Raw genomic sequence first — 23,001 nt, 5'->3', positions numbered from 1 at the left:
GCCTAGACCAGCCTGGGCAATATAGTCAGACCCTGCCTCAAAATAAATAAATAAAAATATAGAATCAGATTTTTTTTCAGTGTTTTCTCATAACCCAGAATCAGATTTTAGATACAAAAATCCAAAATCTGAAATGCCCCAAAATCTGAAACTTTATTTTTGAGACAGGGCCTCTGTCACCCAGACTGGAGTACAGTGGCACCAACACGGCTCACTGCAGCCTCCACCTTCTAGATTTAGGCGATTCTCCTGCCTCAGCCTCCCTAGTTGCTGGGACCACAGGTACATGCCACCAAATTTGGTTTTTGGTTTTTTGGGGTTTTGTTGAGATGGAGTTTCACCCTTGTTGTCCAGGCTTGTTTGCCAGCACCCACGCCTGGTGAAATTATAATTTTATATTTGAAAATGATTTAATACGTAAAAATGACTATGGTGTTGTGATGGGAGGTGGTGTGCTGGCGGCACAGTATGTAAAAGTATGACATAGGCTGGGCACAGTGGCTCACGCCTATAATCCCAGCACTTTGGGAGGCTGAGGTTGGGGGAATCACTTGAGGTCAGGAGTTTGAGACCAGCCTGGCCAACATGGTGAAACCACATCTCTACTGAAAATACAAAAATTAGCCAGGCTTGGAGGCGTGTGCCTGTAATCCCAGCTAATTGGGAGGCTGAAGCAGGAGAACTGCTTCAACCCGAGAGGCGGAGGTTGCAGTGAGCCAAAATTGAGCCACTGCACTCCAGCCTGGGCAATGGAGCGAGACTCCATCTCAAAAAAAAAGTCTGGGCTTAGCCGGAGAGCATGTGGGGTCTGCACGGTGTGCGGCTGTTGATCTAAAAAAAAAAAAGAGTATGACACAAACAGGCTTTAGAGATTAAAGGCTAAAGATTAGCCTCAAGTTAGGAGAAGAGAACAGGGCGCTCCAGTGGTTCCAGAAATTTCTATCAGCAGAGCTGAGAGCTTCCCAAAGCACAAATTATATACAGGGCCTAAAAAGGAAAAACAGAAAAATGTGCTTTACCAGGCTGAGGAATAAAGGGGCTGAGTAATTAAGAGAGACAGTTAAGAGATAAGAACAAAGAGTTTTTCAACTAGAAGATAAGGAAGGCGACATGAGATATTAACTATGCCCAATTTCGGCTCCAAAGCCTGGAGGTCAAAGCTGTTAGAGGTCATCTTAGTTCCTACCCTGGGACCTCATTTTTTTCCTGTTTGGAAAAATATGATATAAATGAATTCTCTGAGACAAAGACACATTTTGAAGAGGAAATGTACTCACAGTTTGTGGAAGTTTCAGAGGATTTTATATATAAATAAATAAATATATATATATATGGTTCTTTATAAATATATATAAGTATTGTATAAATATATAACAAAAAAGAACAAAATAAAAAAGAACAAAAGAAGAAAAAACAAAAATAAATAAATATATATGTCTTTTTTTTCATTTTTTTTTTTTAAAGATGGGGTTTCACCATGATGGCCAGGTTGGTCTTGAACTCCTGACCTCAGGTGATCCACCCACCTCAGCCTCCCAAAGTGCTAGGATTACAGGCCTGAGCCACTGTGCCCGGCCTTTTTTTTTTTTTTTTTTTTCATTTTTTACTTTTTACAAAAGGTAGGCTATGTCTATTAGAGTCACAGGCAGTTGACTGTCTCAGTGTGACTCGACCACAAAAACACCATTTCTCCTTCAGAGACCTAGACTGGCAGGTGTACTCAGCCTCCCCAAGTGCTAGGATTACTGCTTGGGACCCATTCACAGGTGTACACGTTTCTTATTGAGGGCAATCCGAGGTCACCATCAGCAGGTCACTTATGTTGCTGTTAAGCGTGGTCTCGAAGTCACTGGGAACTATTTTGGGTACTTGCCTAACCAGGCACGTCAAGAAGCGACCCACAGTATTGTCAGCTGACACCTCTGCAGACAGTACATCCTCTGCATGTTGCAACCCTGTGGTTAGGGCATCCTGGATGCAGGCTGATGCCCCTCCTACTTGCTGCAAGTCACTTGAGAGTCTGATCCTTCAGTTGGGGCTAAAACAGGGCTTTGTGATCAGGTCAACTCCAGTGTGTTCAGTGTCATAGTATGTATATTTCACTGTCAGAGGTGTGAAGGTCACTCCCATGGTCCTCCAAGGGACATCCATTGAAGTGCTGACAGGCCTTGAGGCTCATGCAGATATTCTGGAGACTAGTGAGCACAGCGAGGTGGATGGGATTGGCGGACTCCAGGCTGTAGCACTCATGAATCAGCACAGAGTGCTCTGTGATGTCATGGCCTGTAGCCTACCAGCCAAGGACAGGCTCATTTTTTATGCAGTTCATACATGTTCTCATTTTCAATTTTTTTTTTTTGAGACGGAGTTTCACTCTTGTTGCCCAGGCTGGAGTGCAATGGTGCAATCTCGGCTCACCGCAACCTCCGCCTCCCAGGTTCAAGCAATTCTCCTGCTTCAGCCTTCCAAGTAGCTGGGATTACAGGCACATGCCCCCACACCCGGCTAATTTTTTTTTATCCCCCACCCCCTTTTTTTTTTGTATTTTTAAGTAGAGAACTGGTTTCCCCATGTTGGTCAGGCTGGTCTAAAACTCCCCACCTCAGCTGATCCGCCCGCCTCAGCCTCCCAAAGTGCTAGGATTACAGGTGTGAGCCACCACGTCTGGCTTTTTTTTTTTTTAATAGAGATGGAGCGTTGCTATGTTATCCAGATTGGTCTTGAACTGGACTCAAGCAATCCTCTCACCTCAGCCTCTCAAAGTGCTTGGATTACAGATGTGAGTCACTACACCCAGCCCTAACATCATTTTGTGACTATCATACTGCAGTAGACTCATAATTTATTTTGCCTCCAATTAGAGTAATGAAAGCCCACAATTAGAGTAATGTAACTAAATTAGAGCATGCATCATGGTACTCTAGTGGTTAATGGTTCCCAATTGCTTAGAAAAGTTCAAAAATCGGCCAGGTACTGTGGCTCACGCCTGTAATCCCAGCACTTTGGGAGGCCGAGGCAGGTGGATCACAAGGTCAAGAGATCGAGACCATCCTGGTCAACATGGTGAAACCCCGTCTCTACTAAAAATACAAAAATTAGCTGGGCATGGTGGTGCGTGCCTGTAGTCCCAGCTACTCGGGAGGCTGAGGCAGGAGAATTGCTTGAACCCAGGAGGTGGAGGTTGCAGTGAGCTAGGATCCCGCCATTGCACTCCAGCCTGGGTAACAAGAACAAAACTCCGTCTCAAAAAAAAAGTTCAAAAATCGTCTGAGTGTGGTGGCTCACGCCTGTAATCCCAGCAGTTTGGGAGGCCAAGGCAGGCAGATCACCTGAGGTCAGGAGTTCGAGACCAGCCTGGCCAACATGGTGAAACTCTGTCTCTACAAAAAATACAAAATAAATTAGGCGGGCATGATGGCGGGTGCCTGTAATCCCAGCTACTCTGGAGGCTGAGACAGGACAATCACTTGAACCTGGGAGGCGGAGGTTGCATTGAACCAAGATCACGCCATTGCACTCCAGCCTGGGAGTTTTTAAGACTCCATCTTATAAATGAAAACAAAAACAAAAAACAAAACTTTGACTTTCAAAGCCCTCAGTAATATGTCCCCATCTCACTTTTCTAGTCTTTATATATCCAATGTTGGTAAACATTCAGGTTCATCCATTCAACCGGGGAAGTGTCTGCCATGGGTCAGGCATGGCTGGGGTTACAAAAAGAAGTATGTTTGGTTTTTTTGAGACCAAGTCTCGCTCTGTCGCCCAGGCTTGAGTGCAGTGGCGCAATCTCAGCTCACTGCAACCTCCGCCTCCCAGGTTCAAGTGATTCTCCTGCCTCAGCCTCCCAAGTAGCTGAGATTATAGGCACACGCCACCAGGACCAGCTAATTTTTTTTTGTATTTTTAGTAGAGACGGGGTTTCACCATGTTAGCCAGGATGGTTTTGATCTGCTGATCTCAGGTGATTTGCCCGCCTCAGCCTCCCAAAGTGCTGGGATTACAGGCGTGAGCCACCGTGCCCAGCCAAGAGAAGTATGTTAAGTACTCTCAACAAGTGGACAACCAGAGAGAGTAATAAACCTAAAGAGGAGCCAGTATAGAAGACGGAAAATCAGGAGTGCATGGTACCCTAAAAAGCACCGAGGAGAGTGTTCCCACACAAGAATGATCAATCAAGTTCAATACTGCGGAGAAGTCAAGTACAGGGAGGCCTGCAAATTGGCCACTGAGACATGGCCATGTAGCAGTCAGAGATAACCTTGACAAGCTTCAGTGGAGTGGTGAGAATCAAAGATTCATAGGAATGAGTTCAGAACAGAAAAGGAGGTGAGGAGGTTAAGTATTTTTTGCTATACAAGGGAATATCAGGCTGGGCACAATGGCTCACACCTGTAATCCCAGCACTTTGGGAGTCCTGCACCTGAGGTCAGGAGTTTGAGACCAGCCTGACCAACATTGAGAAACTCTGTCTCTACTAAGAACACAAAATTAGCCGGGTATGGTGGCACGAGCCTATAACCTCAGCTACTTGGGAAGCTGAAGCACGAGAATTGCTTGGACCCAGGAGGCAGAAGTTGTGGGGAGCCAAGACTGTGCCATTGCACTCCAGCCTGGGTGACAGAGTGAGACTCCGTCTCAAAAAAAAAAAAAATTAGCGGGGTGTGATGGTACATGCCTGCGGTCCTAGCTACTCGGGAAAGCTGGGGTGCTCAGAGTTATGATTGCACCACTGTACTCCAGCCTGGGAAACAGAGCAAAACCCTGTCTCTAAAAAGAAAATAAAATCATCCAGGCACAGTGGCTTAAGCCTATAATCCGAGCACTTTGTGGGGCCGAGGCGGGTGGATCACCTGAGGTCAGAAGTTCAAGACCACCCTGACCAACATGGTGAAACCCTGTCTCTACTAAAAATACAAAAATTAGCCGGGCGGGGTGGTGCACACCTGTAATCCCAGCTACTTGGGAGGCTGAGGCAGGAGAATCGCTTGAACCTGAGAGGCAGAGGATACAGTGAGCCGAGAAAGAAAAAAAAGGCCAGATGTCGTGGCTCACACCTGTAATCTCAGCACTCTGGGAGGCTGAGGTGAGTGGATCATGAGGTCAGGAATTTGAGACCAGCCTGGCCAACATAGTGAAACCTCCGTCTCTACTAAAAATACAAAAATTAGCCTGGCATGATGATGTACACCTGTAGTCCCAGCTACTTGGGAAGGTGAGGCAGGAGAATCACTTGAACCCAGGAGGTGGAGGTTGTGGTGAGCCAAGATTGCGCCACTGCACTCCAGCCTGGACAACAAAGCAAGACTTCATCTCAAAAATAAAATAAAATAAAAAATGCATTTGAAGCTGGGTGTGGTAGCTCATGTTTGTAATCCCAGCTATTCAAGAGGCTCAGGTGGGAGGATCCCTGAGGCCAGGAGTTGAAGACCATCCTGGACAACAAAGCAACACTTTGTTTCTTTTTTTTTTTTTTTGAGACGGAGTTTCGCTCTTGTTACCCAGGCTGGAGTGCAATGTCGCGATCTCGGCTCACCGCAACCTCTGCCTCCTGGGTTCAGGCAATTCTCCTGCCTCAGCCTCCCGAGTAGCTGGGATTACAGGCACACGCCACCATGCCCAGCTAATTTTCTGTATTTTTATTAGAGATGGGGTTTCACCACGTCGATCAGGATGGTCTCGATCTCTTGACCTCGTGATCCACCCGCCTCGGCCTCCCAAAGTGCTGGGATTACAGGCATGAGCCACTGCAACCGGCCAACACTTCGTTTCTTAACAAATAAAAGGGCCAGGTGCAGTGGCTCATGCCTACAATCCCAGAATTTTGGGAGGCCAAAGAGGCCAGACGGCTTGAGACCAGGAATTTAAGACTGGCCTGGAAAACATGGTAAATCCCATCTCTACAAAAAAACACAAAAGTTGCCAGGCAAGGTGGTGCTGGCCTGTAGTCCCAGCTACTTGGGGACTACCTGAGAGACTACCGGCGGAATTTATTTTATTTTAGAGTGAAACTTGTATTTCCTTTTTTAGCCTCTGTGCAAGGAAAAACCATTGCTCTTCCTATTTCCTCAATCTCTTTCCCCTTTACCACCTGATAAAAGTTTACTTTATAAAGCACGACAGCAAAGCTACCTCTTCTCTAACACTTTCCTCTAGCCCTCAGCCCAAAGTAAACGTCCCAACCTCTGAACTCCAAAACGAAGTTGTTAATGCGTGATAGAGAGCATACATTCCATCTCACATTACGGATAGTTGCTGTGCAAGATTAGAAGTTCCTTAGAGAAACCATGTCTTATTCACTAAAACCACAGAAGGCTTCTATACTCACCGTTCATACTATAAATCCCTATGGTTCTAGCTCCTGCCCAAAACATAAATGCATGGTATGGATGCCATATTGCCTTACTAAACTGTGATATTTTGGGGAAGTGTGTGATTCATGCCCTGTAAGTCCAACATTTTTGTTTATTTATTTTTTGAGACCGAGTCTTGTTGCCCAGGCTGGAGTGCAGTGGTGCCATCTCAGCTCACTGTAACCTCCGTCTCTCAGGTTCAAGCAATTCTCCTGCCTCAGCCTCCAGAGTAGGTGGGATTACAGGCACACGCCACCTTGCCCATCTAATTTTTGTGTTTTAAAGACAGGGTTTTGCCGAGTTTCCCAGGCTGGTCTCAAACTCCTGGGCTCAAGCGACCCACCCACCTTGGTGTCCCAAAATGCTGGGATTACAGGCCTGATACACCACGCCTGGCCTGTAATCCCAACACTTTGGGAGGCCAAGGTAGGAGGATCACCTGAGCCCAGGAGTTCAAGACCAGCCTGGCAAAATAGCAATATTTCATCTCTACAAAAAATAAAAAAAATCAGCCGAGGATGGTGGCATGCACCTGTCTTCCTGGCTACTCAGGAGGCTGAGGTGGGAGGATCGCTTCAGCCCAGGAGCCCAGGAGGTTGAGCCCTGATGGCACCACTGCACTCCAGCCTGGGTGACAGAGAAAGACCTCAACTCTAAATAAATAAATAAATAACCTAGCTCACCTTTCCCATGTGCCTCAGCACCTTGCTTTCAAATTTTAGCTATTATTTTTACAGATCTTTTAACAAAAACGCTGCTTTAATTAACATGGTATATAACTGGATCTTTGTTCTCAAGGGGTTTACAAAGTCCTTGAGTCAAATGTGCCTTATTATCAATACAAAAATAAATGGTGTCGGCCGGGTGAGGTGGCTGTCTGTAATCTCAGCACTTTAAGAGGCCGAGGCGGGTGGATCACTGGAGGCCAGGAGTTCGAGACCAGCCTGGCCAACATGGTGAAACCATGTCTCTACTAAAAATACAAAGATTAGCCTGGTGAGGTGGCTCACACTGTTAATCCTAGCACTTCGAGAGGCTGAGACATGTGGGTCACTTGAGGCCACGAGTTCAAGACCAGCCTGGCTAACATGGTGAAACACCATCTCTACTAAAAATACAAAAACTAGCCACGTGTGGCGGTGCATGCCTGTGATCCCAGCTACTTGGGAGGCTGAGGTACCAGAATCATCTGAACGTGGGAGGTGGAGGTTGTAGTAAGCTGAGATCGTGCCACTGCACTCCAGCTTGGGTGACAGAGCGACTGTCTCAAAACAAACAAAAATGATGTCAAGACTCAGGCAAATTGCTAATGGAGTAAGGCCTATATGTAAATAGCGCCAAAGACTATGGAACAGAGATGGGTGAGGCAGGAATAGTTTAGCTGCCGCAGTTTTTGCTTAGTTCACTTATGTAAATGGTTCTTTAGGGCAGTCCATGGAGCATCCTCATTTCCAAATGAGACTGCGAGTAGAGAGCTGAGGATATGCAAAATAACTACAAGTCCCCAACTATGCCCTCTTAAATATCCCTATCATTTAAGAGAGTCGTTCCCATCCATCTCTGAACTTCCCCGTCGTCTTCCTTCAGCCCCTGGGTTAGTCAATGGTTGAAATTTTGGTTTGGTAAAAAAAACCTCCGGCGAAAAACAGCAACTGGGGCTCGCGAATCAGGTCTCACGGAGGTAGCCACGAGAAGGCCCGAGGTGCGCACGAAAGCGCTCGAGTCCCGGAGACCAGGCGCTCGGAGCCGCCGTTACGTAACCGGCCGCCAGAGCCTCCGAAGACCGGAAGGCCCAGCTGCGGCCCCGGCCCCGCCCCGCCCCGGCCGCCGGTAAGTGCCGTGCGCAACCCTCCGGAAGCTGCCACCCCTTTCCCCTTTTATGGGAAGACTGTTTTTAAAAAACGTAAGAGTTCACTGACGCCACCGCGTAAGACTGGCCCTAAAACCGTGATCAAGGAGCTCCTGGCCACTTCTCACTTCCGCTTCCTTCCAGTAAGGAGTCGGGGTCTTCCCCAGTTTCTCAGCCAGGCGGCGGCGGCGGCGGCGGCGGCGGCAGCGACTGGCGATGTTTGGCCTCCAAAGAAACGCGGTAATCGGACTCAACCTCTACTGTGGGGGGGCCGGCTTGGGGGCCGGCAGCGGCGGCGCCACCCCTCCGGGAGGGCGGCTTTTGGCCACAGAGAAGGAGGCCTCGGCCCAGCGAGAGGTAGGGGGAGGGGAGGCCGGCGCGGTGACTGGCGGAAGCGCCGGCGCTAGCCCCCCGGCCGCCCTCACGCCTGACGCCCGAAGGGTCGTGCGGCCGCCGCCCATTGGCGCCGAGGTCCCCGACGTCACCGCGACCCCCTCGAGGCTGCTGTTCTTCGCGCCCACCCGCCGCGCGGCGCCGCTGGAGGAGATGGAAGCCCCGGCCGCCGACGCCATCATGTCGCCGGAAGAAGAGCTGGACGGGTACGAGCCGGAGCCTCTCGGGAAGCGGCCGGCTGTCCTGCCTCTGCTGGAGTTGGTCGGGGAGCCTGCTAATGGCTCCAGTACGGACGGGTCACTACCGTCGACGCCGCCGCCAGCAGAGGAGGAGGAGGACGAGTTGTACCGGCAGTCGCTGGAGATTATCTCTCGGTACCTTCGGGAGCAGGCGACCGGCGCCAAGGACACAAAGCCAATGGGCAGGTCCGGGGCCGCCAGCAGGAAGGCGCTGGAGACCTTACGACGGGTTGGGGACGGCGTGCAGCGCAACCACGAGACGGCCTTCCAAGGTAAGGGGGCTCGTAATCGCCAGGCTCACTCCCTCCTTCCCCATCGCTCCCTGGACAAACCAATCAGTGCCGAAACGTGTCTGATCCTAATGCCGAAACCAGAATATTCTGGCCATGAGTCATTGTTTCCGCCCATCTAGATTCTTTTGGAAATGGCAGCTCTCGTTCAAAGACCGGAAAGGGTGGGATGTCAATTTCAAGTGGGGTCGACCTGAGTTCTCTAAATCCCTGTAGTGACTTTCCCCGCCGCGGGTGGGCGGCCGAATCGTGCGCGGGGTTTAGACAAAGGAGGCCGTGAGGACCTGCATGCTTTTCTTCCCCAGGCATGCTTCGGAAACTGGACATCAAAAACGAAGACGATGTCAAATCTTTGTCTCGAGTGATGGTCCATGTTTTCAGCGACGGCGTAACAAACTGGGGTAGGATTGTGACTCTCATTTCTTTTGGTGCCTTTGTGGCCAAACACTTGAAGACCATAAACCAAGAAAGCTGCATTGAACCATTAGCAGAAAGTATCACAGACGTTCTCGTAAGGACAAAACGGGACTGGCTAGTTAAACAAAGAGGCTGGGTAAGTTTGCCTAAAGGGTGAAGGGGGCCTTGGAGTGGAAGTAGAATGAAGGATTTTTTTTTTTTTTTTAAGAGAGGTGGGGATGTCTGAAGGTTTTTATGACCCACGGCTGGTTTGCAGGCTCTAACTAAAGGACCACTGGTTATTCGATGTTTGTTTAAGTAATGGATCCTTAGACGTAATGGTTTGGCGGTCTTGAATTGTATCAAAAATCTTGGTTTTTCTCTAGACTACTTTTGTTCCAATTCAGTTGAATTCAGCGGATTCAAACCGTGGAGAAATAAGTCACCAGGGGAGGATAGCTGAAATACATTCCTAAGGCAATCTCTATTTTAATTGAGACGATATGGGGTGGAGCCTGCATTGTAAACAGAGACCCAGATCTGATGTAGGATGTACGTTGAGAAAAACTAGTCTGCGCAGTTACTGAGATAGAGTAGGTGGTGGAGATTTGAGAGTAAGGTTTTTTACTTCCTCGGAACTCTGGGAGTCCCTTTGTTTAAATAAATTCTAATATGACCAAGATGATACTGTATAATCAAGTTTAACCATTATGGGTGCCCACTTAAGAAACTGAACTTAGAAATGCCTTTTTTTTTTTTTTTGCCTCAGGGGTGAATAATAATTGATTTAGGATTGTTTTACGGGGAAGCCTTAGACGCTTCAGTTCCCCTTTCCTCGGATAGTAGTGTTAAGAGAGCAGAAACCCATACTTGAAAATGTGCTTTTCTTTTTTGTTTTCTAGGATGGGTTTGTGGAGTTCTTCCATGTAGAGGACCTAGAAGGTGGCATCAGAAATGTGCTGCTGGCTTTTGCGGGTGTTGCTGGAGTAGGAGCTGGGTTGGCATATCTAATAAGATAGCCTTGGAAGTCCAGTAGCTAACTTTTCACCACCACCACCACCAAAACCAGTTAACATCTGTGACAGCAGCCGGACTCCAAGCTGTAATTTCCAAGAGTTGCCCTCTAGCAACCTAGCCAAGTGGCAGAAGATTATGGCTAACAAGAATAAATTCATGGGAAAAGATCTCCCCTTGATTCAAGAGTCACTATCTGAAAGAAGCAAAGTTCAGTTTCATCAACAAGCCAACTTTGTTTGGGAGGCTATGGAGGAGGACTTGCAGATTTAGCGAAGATGGTAGGGTGGAAAGAATTTCCTTGTTGAGAACAGGAAAGTGGCCAGTAGCCAGGCAAGTCATAGAATTGATTAAATATACCCGCCGAATTCATTAACATTCTGTAGTGTTAAGAGAAGCACTAACAATGCCAGTGAGCTGTGTAAAAGCTACAAGTAATAGAACTATGACTGTAAGCCTCAGTACTGTACAAGGGAAGCTGTGTCTCTCTCAAATTAGCTTTCCCAGTATACTTCCTGAAATAGAAAGTCCAAGTGTTTGGGACTTCTATACTTGTTACACATTGGCTTGGTTTCCATGATTCCTAGTTTGTTAGCCTAGTTTATGGCCAAGAATACTTGACAGAAGGCTCAGTAGTTATGAATATGGATATCCTCAGATTTTAAGACAAACAACTTGTAAATGTATTTGTAAAAATTGTATATATTTTTACAAAAGTCTATTTGAAACAAAGGGAGAGGAGTCTTAAATTTACATTAGTTTTTTTCATGCCCTTTGAACTTTGCAACTTCTGTAATTAGGAATCTTTCTTAAAGCTTTTCTATGCTAAACTTCGTTCTGGTGAGTCGAGTGTGTACAGAAGGAATTGATGTGTAACTGCAAACTGGTTGTAGTGGAACCAATCTGATTGATAAACTATGCAGGTTTTAATTTTCCTATCTGATTTGGTAAGTATTCCTTAGATAGGGTTTTCTTTGAAAACCTGGGATTGAGAGATTGATAAATGGAAATTAATCTTTTTGCTTAGTTATATGCAGGTTTTCAATAATTAGGTCTAAGTGGAGTTTTAAGGTTACTGATCACTTAACAAATAATGGGCTCTGATTGGGCAATACTCATTTGAGTTCCTTCCATTTGACCTAATTTAATTGGTGAAATTTAAACTGAATTGATGAGCTCATCTTTAAAGCTTCTACCAGAAGGTTTTCAGCTGTTCCGAATGGAGCTCATTAGCTGTGTGCATATGAAAAGATCACATCAGGTGGATGGAGAGACATTTGATCGCTTGTTTGCTTAATAAATTGTAAAATGATGGCTTGGAAATGCAGGCTAGTCTAACCATGGTGCTATTATTAGGCTTGCTTGTTATACACACAGGTCTAAGCCTAGTATTTCAATAAAACAAATACTTACTGTTTGGTTTCTATGAATGATTTCCAAACCTTGTTTCAGATTTTTGCTTTGGCATCTTTGGATTTCAGACTTGATGTCCTTTGAGACTTACCTTTTATTTCCTGTCTTCCTTGAAATAGCTGCTTGTTCCGCTCAGATATTTATCCATCTTTCCCCTGCCATCCCTGAACTCTTCCTAAGCCCTTTTAGATTTTGTCACTGTGAAACCCCTACTGGGAACCTGAGTGACCCTCCCTCCCCACCAAGAGTCCACAGTCCTTTCATCTTTCATGAACTTGATCCTGTTGGGAAGTGGTAATACCATGGGTGCTGTGACACTACAGTCATTGAGGGGTGGAGGAAGTCCCTTTTCCTTGAACTGGTTATCCTGTCTTTGGGGGAATTGTGTCAAAATTCCCCTCAGGGATTTTTAGAGGAGGGAACATCTTAATGAGGCTTTCTCTAAAGTTTCCTTTGTATTTGAGTATGCTCACTTAAATTTACAGAAGAGATGAGCTGTGTAACCTCAGAGTTTAAAAGCTACTGATAAACTGAAGAAAGTATCTCTGTTGGAACTAGGGTCTTTGGAAAGCTTCAGCCTCAGCACATGACCTTTAGTCTGTGGACTCCATTTAAAAATAGGCGTGAATAAGATGACTAAGAATGTAATGGGGAAGAATTGCCCTGCCTGCCCATGTCAGAGCCATACGGTCATCTTTGCTAGAGCTATTTTTACCTGTGTATTTATCGTTCTTGATCATAAGCCACTTATTTATATCATGTATCTCTAAGGACCTAAAAGCACTTTATGTAGATTTTAATTAATCTTAAGATCTGGTTGCAGAAGCTAAAAAGCCTGTCTCCCAAATACAGTGGAAACAAGCGCATAGATGTGAACTGGTTTTTAGGGGCCTCACTTCCCAGTTCATTCAGTGTGACTGGAAATACAAGGATCTTAGTTGATAGTTTGGGCTTGGGGCAGTGAGGGTTTAGGGCACCCCAAGTGGTTTGAGAAAGGAGGGGAGTGGTGAGTTTATAGGGAGAGAAGGGGCCAGGTGGTCGAGGTGCTGTCTGGCTACAAAGTTCAGGCAAAGCCTCCAAAAGGGAAAGGGAGGGGCTGCTTAGAAGGATGGCGCTCTCAGCGACTTCTGTTTGACTTCTGTTTGTCTTATGCTTCTCTCAGGGAAAAACATGCAGTCCTCTAGTGTTTGTGTGCGTTCTGTTGGGGGTCAACACCTTGGTTCCGGTTAAACAGCTAGTACTTCTCACAGCTGTGCCAGGAACGGTTAACACTTACAAGTTAATGTTGGTTGTAAAATGTAGTGTGTTTCCCTAAGTTCCTGTTTTTCCTGAGAAAATAAATCTTATTCAAATACAAGGTGTGTGATATGGGTCTTTTCTCATCTACGCCTCTTTTCCTCCCCCGTCTTAGGCAAGCCTTTTAGAGAAGTCAGCTGAGCAAATACTTGTAGGTGAATTCAAAGCAAAAGTCCCACAGGGCTGATTTGCCTTAGAGCAAAGGACAGTTCCTTTCTTCTATTCAAATTAGAGGTGTTGAGTTTTTAATGAAATATGTTACTGCTGTACTTGGAGGAGTTCCTAAACCTTTTAATAGAAAAAAATCGAAATCTTTGTCTTGATTTTTGAATCGCCAAATGTTGGCATGATTTTTTTTTTTTTCTTTTTTGAGTCAGAGACTCTTGCGCAAGCTAGGGTGCAGTGGTGTAATCTGATGGCAGCCTCGGCTTCCCAGGTAGGTGGGATTTACAGGTGCCTGCCACCACGCCTGGTTAATTTTTGTATTTTTAGTAGAGACTGGGTTTCACCAGTGTTGGCCAGGCTGGTCTGGAACTCCTGACCTCAGGTGATCACCTGCCTCAGTCTCCCAAAGTGTTAGGACTACAGGCGTAAGCCACTGCGCCCAGCCTTGATTTTGAGCTAAGAGGGTACTGCACAGCAGTTACTGTATCATCGCCATACCTCTTAACCTTTTGAGATGGAGCAGCTAGAACAACATCTAAAGAGTTTTGATGAAGTTCCTGGCACTTTTTGGTACTTTTTCCCTTCCATTTTTCCAAAAAGGAAGTGAAAAGTCAATTTCAAAAACCCTATCCTGCCTTTATTTTCAGCTACCTTGAAAGGGAGCTGAATCACCATGGAAATGTGCAAATGTGAGGTTTGCATATTTGGTTTTAAGTCCTGAGCACCAGACATCAGACAAACAGGATTCTGTGCCTTCAGTTGCATTTCTGTTTAAAAGGCTGCTGTGGTGGCTCATGCCTGGAATCCCACCACCCTGGAGGCCCAGCTGGGCAGATCACTAGGTCAATAGATCTAAGACCACCCTGGCCAACATGGTGAAACCTCGTCTACAAAACAGCTGGGGGTGGTGGCACACACCTGTAATTCCAGCTACTTGGGAGGCTGCGATGGGAGAATCGCTTGAACCCAGGAGGCACGGGTTGCAATAGGCCAGGATTGCCCCACTGCACTCCAGCCTGGTGACGGTTGTGTAAGTGCATTCCCAAGCAAAGGTGTGGTAGGGGGGTAGCACCCACGGGACCCAAGCCCAAATCTTGTCCTGAGTTAAGTCAATGCTATTGCTCCCATAGATGTGCTATGATGTGAAGCCGTTTCTGGTGCAATGTTCCTTTGCTCAGCACCTCAAAAGCTTGGATTTAATAGTAACTGGGTAACCTTAATCACTAGAGTCAGAATAATCAACACTTCCCTTTATTTGATGCAACCAAACTTTCTCAGTTCCTGTTTTGTGTCTAGAGTCAGGTCTTGCTTCATACAGTTTCTTTCACAAAATTGTTCTTTAAAACAGTTGTGACAGCTGAAGGTTTTTTACAAAATTAAAGTGAAATAACTAGTACAACTGCTAAGTAGCATGGCTCTAGCCAGATGCCCAAAGCACTGGCCCCTAATTCCTGGAGTTCAGATGATCAGTTGAGTGTCTATTGTAGTTTTTTGCTTCACTTTTTCAATCATTATGGAACTTTGTTTCTAGAACGCTGCCACTCTTCAAAGGCTTCTCCATTTCTAATTTGAAAACTTAATTCTCTCCCTTAGTTTCAAAGTTGTTACAGTGTTATCTTTGCTATGTGAAGTATGTGGAAAGTTGGGGGTTGTAGATTTTTCTCCAGGCGGATTATGAAACACCTCTCAGGCCTGGCACAATGGCTTTCGACTGCAATCCCAGCACTTTGGGAGGCTGAGGCAGCCTGATTGCCTAAGGTCAGAAGTTCCAGACCAGCCTGGCCAACATGGTGAAACCCCATCTCTACTAAATATACAAAAAAAGTTATCCAGGCATGGTGGCAAGCGCCTGTAGTCTCAGCTATTCAGAAGGCTGAGGCAGGAGAATCCCTTGAACCCGGGAGGCAGAGGTTGTAGTGAGCCAAGACCACGCCATTGCACTTCCGCCTGGGCAACAGAGTGAGGCTCCATCTCAAAAAAACAAAAAACAGGCCAGGTGCAGTGGCTCACACCTGTAATCCCAGCACTCTGGGAGGCCAAGGAAAGCAGATCACCAGGTCAAGAAATAGAGACCACCCTGGCCAACATGGTGAAACCCCATCTCTACTAAAAATATAAAAATCAAGGGCCGGGCGCGGTGGCTCACGCCTGTAGTCCCAGCTACTTGGGAGGCTGAGGCAGGAGAATTGCTTGAACCCGGGAGGCGGAGGTTGTGGTGAGCCGAGATCGTGCCAGTGCACTTTAGCCTGGGCATATATGTGGCAGGCTTTTGTTCCCATACTATACTTCGTTGCTAATTTGCAGTTCCTTAATTGACCTGCATAGAATAATAGTTCTTGACTACTGGGAAATGAGAAATCTTTTAACATTGCAGTGAGCTGGGATTTTTTTTTTTTTTTTTAAAGAGATGGGGTCTTGCTCTATCGCTCAGGCTGGAGTGCAGTGGTACTATCTCAGCTCGCTGCAGCCTTGAACTCCCGTGCTTAAGGAATCCTCCCTCCTCAACCTCCAGAGTAGCTGGGACTACAAGTACCCCACCACACCCAGTGTTTTGTTTTGTTTGTAAAGATAGGTCTTGCTCTGTTGCCTAGGCCTGTCTATTTAGCAGGAGCTCTAGGCAGCCGGATGTTCAGTCTCTTCATTCTTCTATTACATGACAGTAGACTGCTTATGCATGATGAGCTGTTAGATGCTGGAATTATAAAGGGATAATTCTTCCCCTTAAGAAACTCAAGAAAGATTGGGGAATAGTTCAAAAGAAACATGACAACTAACTACACGTTATATGGTAGTACTGTATCAATGTTAAATTTCTTGAGTATTATACTGTGGTTATGTAAGATAATGTCCTTGTTTTTAGGAGATTCGTGCTAAAGAATTTATGCATAACAAGTCTAATAAATGAGAAGGCAGATGTGGCTAGATGGTAAAGTTTACGATCTAGCCGGGCACAGTGGCTCATGCTGTAATTCCAGCATTTTGGGAGGCCAAGGCAGGCAGATTGCTTAAACCCAAGAATTTGAGACCACCCGGGCAACATGGTGAAACCCTGTCTCTACTCGACATAAAAAAAATTAGTGGCTGTGCGCGGTTGCTCAGACCTGTAATCCCAGCACTTTGGGAGGCCAGGGCTGGTGGATCATGAGGTCAAGAGATCAAGACTATCCTGGGTAACATGGTGAAACCCTGTCTATACTAAAAATACAAAAATTAGCTGGGCCTGGTGATGCATGCCTGTAATCCCAGCTACTCAGGAGGCTGAGGCAGGAGAACAGCTTGAACCCGGGAGTCAGAGGTTGCAGTGAGCCGAGATCAAGCCACTGTACTCCAGCCGGGGCAACAAACCAAGACTTCATCTCAAAAAAAAAAAAAAAAATTGTTGGCCAGGCACAGTTGCATGCACCTGTTGTCCCAGGTCTTCTGGAGGCTAAGGCAGAAGAATCACTTGAGCCCTGGAGTTCAGGGCTGTCATGCACTACATTGATCTGGTGTTTAGGCTAAGTTCGGCATCAATATGGTGACTTCCTGGGAGTGGGGACCACCAGGTTGCCTAAGGAGGGGTGACCGAAAGTTGGAAACAGAGCCGGTCAAAACTCCTGTGCAATTCCAGTAGTGGAATTGCACCCTTCTGAATAGCCACTGCCCCTCCAGCGTGGGCAACATAGCAAGACCCTGCCTCTTAAGATAAAAACTGGAAAACACTGGTAGGAAAAAAACTGTTTAAATAAGTCTGAATTGGACATAAATGAGACACAACTGGATGGACTGTGTTTATTTGGAAGTAGAAAAGACTCGCTCAGTTGCTTCCTCTATCATGTTAACGTGGTGACCCTAAACACAGCCTCAGGATTATAGCCGTCTTTGGCTCTAGACTGAAGGAGCTGGCATTGGCAGGCCTGGTTTCAATCAAGTTGCCCTTAGTGGTATATTAAGAGCATCACCTAAGGCAGCTCACTGGAGCCTCACTGGCCACCTGGTCCTTCACCCCCTAGGTTTTACATAGTCAGGGAAAGGAACCAAGTTTTTGCGAATAGGCCTAAGAGCGCTATGCTGTCTGCAGACCAGAATTTTAATAGGAGCTCCCAAAAGTTATTTAACGAACCCCAAGATATTGAATGGCGGCTTCCATGCTCCCTGATCCTGTTCCCGTGGGAGATTCAGTTATTGCTCTTCCCATCCTGATTCAAAAAACCAGTTTGCTCTAGCTGCCCAGACTTCCCCACAGGCCACATTCTTGCCCATGAGCTCATTGTTTTGGCTTCTTTGCCGGTCTAAATCTACAGCCAGTGCCAGAGGTCTCAGCCTGGGGCCCCCTAACTAGCTGGGGCTGCATTCCATTCAGAATTTCTCCACCCCCACTTGGTGATCTTCCCGCCCTCATGAGGTCACTTGTGTCTGTTTACTCAACTTAGCCTGGGACAAGGTGTGCTGGGATCCAGAGCCAAGGAAGCCGAGAAGGAAAAGAATGTTTAACTGTTAGGTTTCATCCTGGATTAGATTTGAGTGAAACGCTTTTGGTTCTGTGCCTTTAAAAAACGTTAAGTTTCTTGTAGGAGGAGCTGGGTTTGAAAATTTTGCTCTCCATTTCATAGTCTACCTCACTGGGCTGGGTATGACTCTTCAGGTATTCAGGTTTGAGGGGGGAGAAGGCGGCGAATTCTCCCTGGGAAATACTGCATTCACATGCATTTTATTCCTGAATCTCCTACGCCCAGATGGATCAGGCTCACACCTCTGTCCTTTAGGTTGCCTGGAGCAATTCCCACAGGTCTCCTGCTCTGGGTGGAAGTGGGGGGAGGGAGACAGCTGGCCTCCTGCAAGGGAGGGTTCCTTTCACTGCTTTGTTACTGAACTTCCCTGAGGGGAGGATATCTTGTTTATTTCCTTTTGCCTGACAGCCCAGATCTAAGGAAAGGGGGGCACACCTCAGGTGAAGAGCTGTGGAAAGAGCATTTCTCTACTTCGTAGAGCTTTGGATTAATACTAGATGCTTAAGCAATATACTTCTTTCCTCCACCCCACTCTTCATGGGTAAAAACAAAACTGCAGGCTTCGGCTGTGGAAGGTGACTTTTTTTCATTTCTCAGAAATCCCTCATGAGGCAATGAAGAGAAACAGAAAGAGGGAAACAACTTCGTGTCAAAATGAGGTTTTGTGTGTGTGTGTGTGTGGGTTTTGAAATGAGGTGGCTTGTTTTCAGCTTAAAGGAACAACAGCTCCACAGAGGATCCTGGTGATGGCGGCAAGGGGTGCTGGGCTACCTACTTCCCTGCCCCTTGCCCCACCTCAAAGCTGGGTAGTTGGGGGGGTCAGGTATGAAACAGGATGGAAATTGCTGTATCTTCCCTTTCTAGTCATGAACCATGAAGGATATGTATCAGTGCTACTGTATGGAAGAAAAATTTGGCTGGGCCTGGTGGTTCTCACCCGTAATCCGAGCACTTTGGGAGGCTGAGGTGGGCGGATCACGAGGTCAGGAGATGGAGACCATCCTGGGCAACATGGGGAAACCCCATCTCTACTAAAAATACAAAAGGAAAATTAGCTGGGCGTGGTGGTGCGTGCCTGTAGTCCCAGCTACTCAGGAGGCTCAGGCAGAGGAAGTGCTTGAACCTGGGAGGTGGAGATTGCAGTGATCACGCCACTGTACTCCAGCCTGGCAGCAGAGCGAGATTCCTTCTCAAAAAAAGAAAAAGAAAAAAAGGAAATGCAGTTGTACTGCATTCATTTATTTACTTATTTTTGACACAGAGTCTCACTGTGTTGCTCAGGCTGGAGTGCAGTGCTGTAATCTCAGCTCACTGAAACCTCTGCCTCCCAGGTTCAAGTGATTTTCATTTTTCAGTCTCCTAAGTAGCTGGGATTGCATGGGGCACCACCACACCCAGCTAATTTTATTTTTAGGAGAGACTGGGTTTTGCCATGTTGGCCAGGCTGGTCTCAAACTGCTGGCGTCCATGACCCACCTACCTTGGCTTCCCAAAGTGCTAGGATTACAAGTATGAACCACCCTGCCTGGCCCGTATTGCTTTTAAGTACATAACATTAACAAAACACATAACTTTGAAAAATCTGTGTCCTAGAAAAGAAATCTGTGATTCTATTAGTAAATGCTTGGCTGGGTGTGGTGGCTCACACCCATAATCCTAGCACTTTGGGAGGCTGAGGTAGAGGGATCACTTGAGGCCAGGAGTTTGAGACCAGCCTGACCAACATGGCAAAACCCTGTCTCTACTAAAAATGGGTGTGGTGGTTGTGTACCTGTGGTCCCAGCTACTCAGGAGGCTGAGGTGGTGGATCATGAGGTCAGGAGTTTGAGACCAGCCTGGCTAACATGGTGACACCCCCATCTCTATTAGCCAGGTGTGGTGGCGGGCACCCGTAATCCCAGCTACTTAGGAGGCTGAGAATCGCTTGAACCCGGAAGGTGGAGGCTCAATGAGCCTAGATCACACCATTGCACTCCAGCCTGGGCAATAGAGCAAGACTCTGTCCCAGAAAAAAAGAAAAAAGAAAAAAAAAGAACCAGGCCTCAATGTAAAGTACATTGAATTAAAGGTTCTACAGCTGGATTTTGAGGCCTGGAAGAGACATAAACAAGACTTTGTATGGTTAGGCGGAGCAGGACTTCAACAGGTAGGAACGATCCCCAGGGTCAGGAACTACCTCCCTGCCAAATTTGTCCTGCCGCCTGTTTTTGTATGGCCCACAACCTAAGAATCTTTTTTTTTTTTTTAGGTAGAGTCTTGCTCTGTTGCTTAGGCAGGAGTGCAGTGGTGCAATCTTGGCTCACTGTAATCTCTGCCTTCCGGGTTCAAGCGATTCTCCTGCCTCAGCCTCCTGAGTGCCTGGGATTACAGGCACACACCACAATGCCCCGCTAACGTTTTTGTGTTTTTCATAGAGACGGGGTTTCACCATGTTGGCCATGCTGGTCTTGAACTCTGACCTCAAGTGATATCCACCTGCCTCAGCCTCCCAAAGTGCTGGGATTACAGGCGTCAGCCACTGTGCCCAAGCACGTTGGTATTTTTAAATAGTTGAAAAAAATGTAGGGCCAGGCACAGTGGATTATGCCTATAATCCCAGCACTTTGGAAGGCTGAGGTAGCTGAGGTGGGAGGACCCCTTGAGCCCTGGAGTTCAAGACCAGCCTGGGCAACACAGTGAGACCCTGTCTCTACAGACATTTGTTTAAAAAGTTAGCTGGGTGTGGTGGCCCACACCTGTGGTCCTATGGACTCCGGAGGCTGAGGCAGGAGGATTGCTTGAGCCCTGGAGGTAAAAGGCTGCAGTGAGCTGTGATTGCATCCCCCCCACACACTCTACCCTGAGTGACAAAGAGATCCTGTCTCAAAAAAAAAAAACAAAAATTAAAACTTTAGTGTCACAAGTCTGATTAGAACATAGCTAGGTCCATTTGTTTACATATTGTCTATGGCTGCTTTGCGCTGCTACAGAAGAGAAGCTGCAACCGAGATGACAGGGTCTGCAAAGCGTAACATTTATCATCTGCTGCAAGAAGTTTGCCCAACCCTCTACTAGAGCCAAACAGGAATCTTGGCTGGGCGCGGCGGCTCATGCCTGTAATCCCAGCACTTTGGGAGGCCATGGCAGGCGGATCATGAGGTCAGAAGATCGAGACCATCCTGGCCAACATGGTGAAACCCCGTCTCTACTAAAAATATCAAAATTAGCTGGCTGCAGTGGTGGGCACCTGTAGTTCCAGCTACCTGGGAGGCTGAGCAGGAAAATTGCTTGAACCCGGGAGGCGGAGGTTGCAGAGAGCCGAGATTGTGCCACTGCAGTCCAAACTGGTGATAGGGCAAGACTCCGTCGCAAAGAAGAAAAAAAAGAGTCTCATCTTGCAATGAAAAAGGCCAGCAGCCGAAAGCCAACAGTAGCGGGGGAGAGGAATGTAGCGATGGAGAGAGGAGGGTGACCTTGTTCCGGGGAATATGATCTCTGCCTCTCCCAACAAGAGGACAGCCTGTTAGCCTAGGGGTCACAGGGGTACAGTCTGCATCTTTTTTTTATGAGTAACCTCATCCCCTTTCCCCCAGTTTCTTTTCCTCTTCACTCAAAGTTCAGTGGAGCTATCTCGAGATTTAAGTAAAGCTCAGAAGAGCCCAGCGCACAAACATGCGGACCCAACCTGGCCTTTCGTCCCCGGCACAGGTTCTTCCCAGGCCTCTCAGCGCAGCTCTCCAGCTCGGCCTGGCAGCTTCCAGCCATCTCTGCATCTGCCCTTCAGCTGGCAGAGCTGATGCTCCCAGCTGACTGCCATGCCTCACGCAGACCTTGTTTTGGACTGACCTTGTCCATTTCCCCCTCAGACAGCCATGAAACACCCTCTTCTTGAGTTTTCCCCAGTCTCCAGGAAGCCCAAAGTCAGATTCAGGATTTGTGCTGGCTACTTTGAGGTTAAACCAAACTTTTTCTGTCTCTTGTTGACAGACAGACTTAGGTACTTTCCTGACGCCTTCTACTTCTTTTAGACGCGTCTCTGCCCTTTAAAGTTGACACCTCTTCATCACCTACCTGTTGCAAATAAACCACTTCTACGCCAATGTCCCCTCCCAGCACCAGAGATGGTAGATTTAGGGGTGTTGAGAAAAGAAAGGGTGGGAACACCAAGCCCCACCACATGTACCTCCCCAAACGATCTCTACCGTAGCGTGATTCTCCATGGTTCAAAGAGAGGAGAGGACTTCCTGGGTCAGTGTACTCTAGAGGGGAGGACGCTAACATGGAGTCTCTACTTGTAAACCTGGGGACAAGGGGAGAGTGAGGAATGAGAGGATGTGGCTGGAGAGAATCTGGAGGGAGGCTGTCCTGGCATGGGGTTCTCTCCCGCCTCACCACCCTCCTTGTCCATCTGGAGCCTCCCAGCAGGGCTCTTCTCTTACAGGTTTTCTGGGAGAAGGTGGCTAAGGGCTGAGACACTTCTGCCCTGGACAAGCCGCTGGGTTCCTATGCTCCGCTTCACACCAGAAAGGTGCAATCTGGATGAGTGGAAGGAGGAGGTTCAAACTCTTCACCAGACCACACGCTGCAGCTGCAAGCACCTGCTTACAGGGAGCCCTGGGGGTTGGGGAAGTCCAGGAGCTAAATTCAGTCCAAAGGCTGCAACTTAAATTGGGTGGGTATTTACCCTGGGGAAGCTGGAGGGGGAGGGGAGAGGAATCCTGACCCAGCTGAACTTGTGAGAGCACAGATCACCCCTAGTGTCACTGATACTGGAACCACAACCCCCTCCCCCAGCACACTCTCAGAAAGGAGGCATCCTCAGCACTTCGCAGACCTTTTGCATGCTTGATCTCTCTTGTGCATATCGTTTGTTCCTATTACCACCCCACCCTCATCTCAATTCTCTAGGGCCCAGTTCCTCTGAGTCCTTCCCTAAATGTCCCCTAGTGCACCGAACCTAGGGGCCCTCCTCACATCTGTCTGCCCTCTGGCTGCTGCTTCTGCTCTCCCAAGTCCCTCCAGAGAGTTTCAGAGGTCAGCGAAGACGTGTGTGGCCACCCTACTCCCCTCTAGGGGGCCAGGAAAAGGGGTTGCTGGAGGTCAGGTTCTCCTTCCTGAGAGCTGCCA

The 23,001-nt window shown here is 47.4% G+C and overlaps 1 protein-coding gene and 1 pseudogene across 2 annotated transcripts; one reads left to right on the top strand and one right to left on the bottom strand.

Moving 5' to 3' along the window:
* Nucleotides 1-1,625: 1,625 nt before the first annotated feature.
* LOC144580242 (eukaryotic translation initiation factor 3 subunit F pseudogene) lies at nt 1,626-7,539 on the bottom strand (annotated as a pseudogene).
* A 779-nt stretch (nt 7,540-8,318) lies between these two features.
* MCL1 (MCL1 apoptosis regulator, BCL2 family member) lies at nt 8,319-13,301 on the top strand. Of its 2 annotated transcripts, XM_054247836.2 has the most exons (3): nt 8,319-9,103; nt 9,427-9,674; nt 10,420-13,301. In XM_054247836.2, the coding sequence occupies exons 1-3, from the start codon at nt 8,416-8,418 to the stop codon at nt 10,534-10,536; spliced, it is 1,053 nt and encodes a 350-aa protein (XP_054103811.1). In that variant the 5' UTR covers nt 8,319-8,415; the 3' UTR covers nt 10,537-13,301. The 2 variants fall into 2 exon arrangements, with proteins under 2 accessions (XP_054103811.1, XP_078211671.1); XM_078355545.1 differs by lacking the exon at nt 9,427-9,674 and having other exon boundaries at nt 10,420-10,691.
* Nucleotides 13,302-23,001: the final 9,700 nt, after the last annotated feature.

This window comes from Callithrix jacchus, chromosome 18 (genome assembly GCF_049354715.1).
Source record: "Callithrix jacchus isolate 240 chromosome 18, calJac240_pri, whole genome shotgun sequence".
NCBI classification, from domain to species: Eukaryota; Metazoa; Chordata; class Mammalia; order Primates; family Cebidae; genus Callithrix; species Callithrix jacchus.
This window is presented reverse-complemented; position numbering and strand designations above follow the sequence as displayed.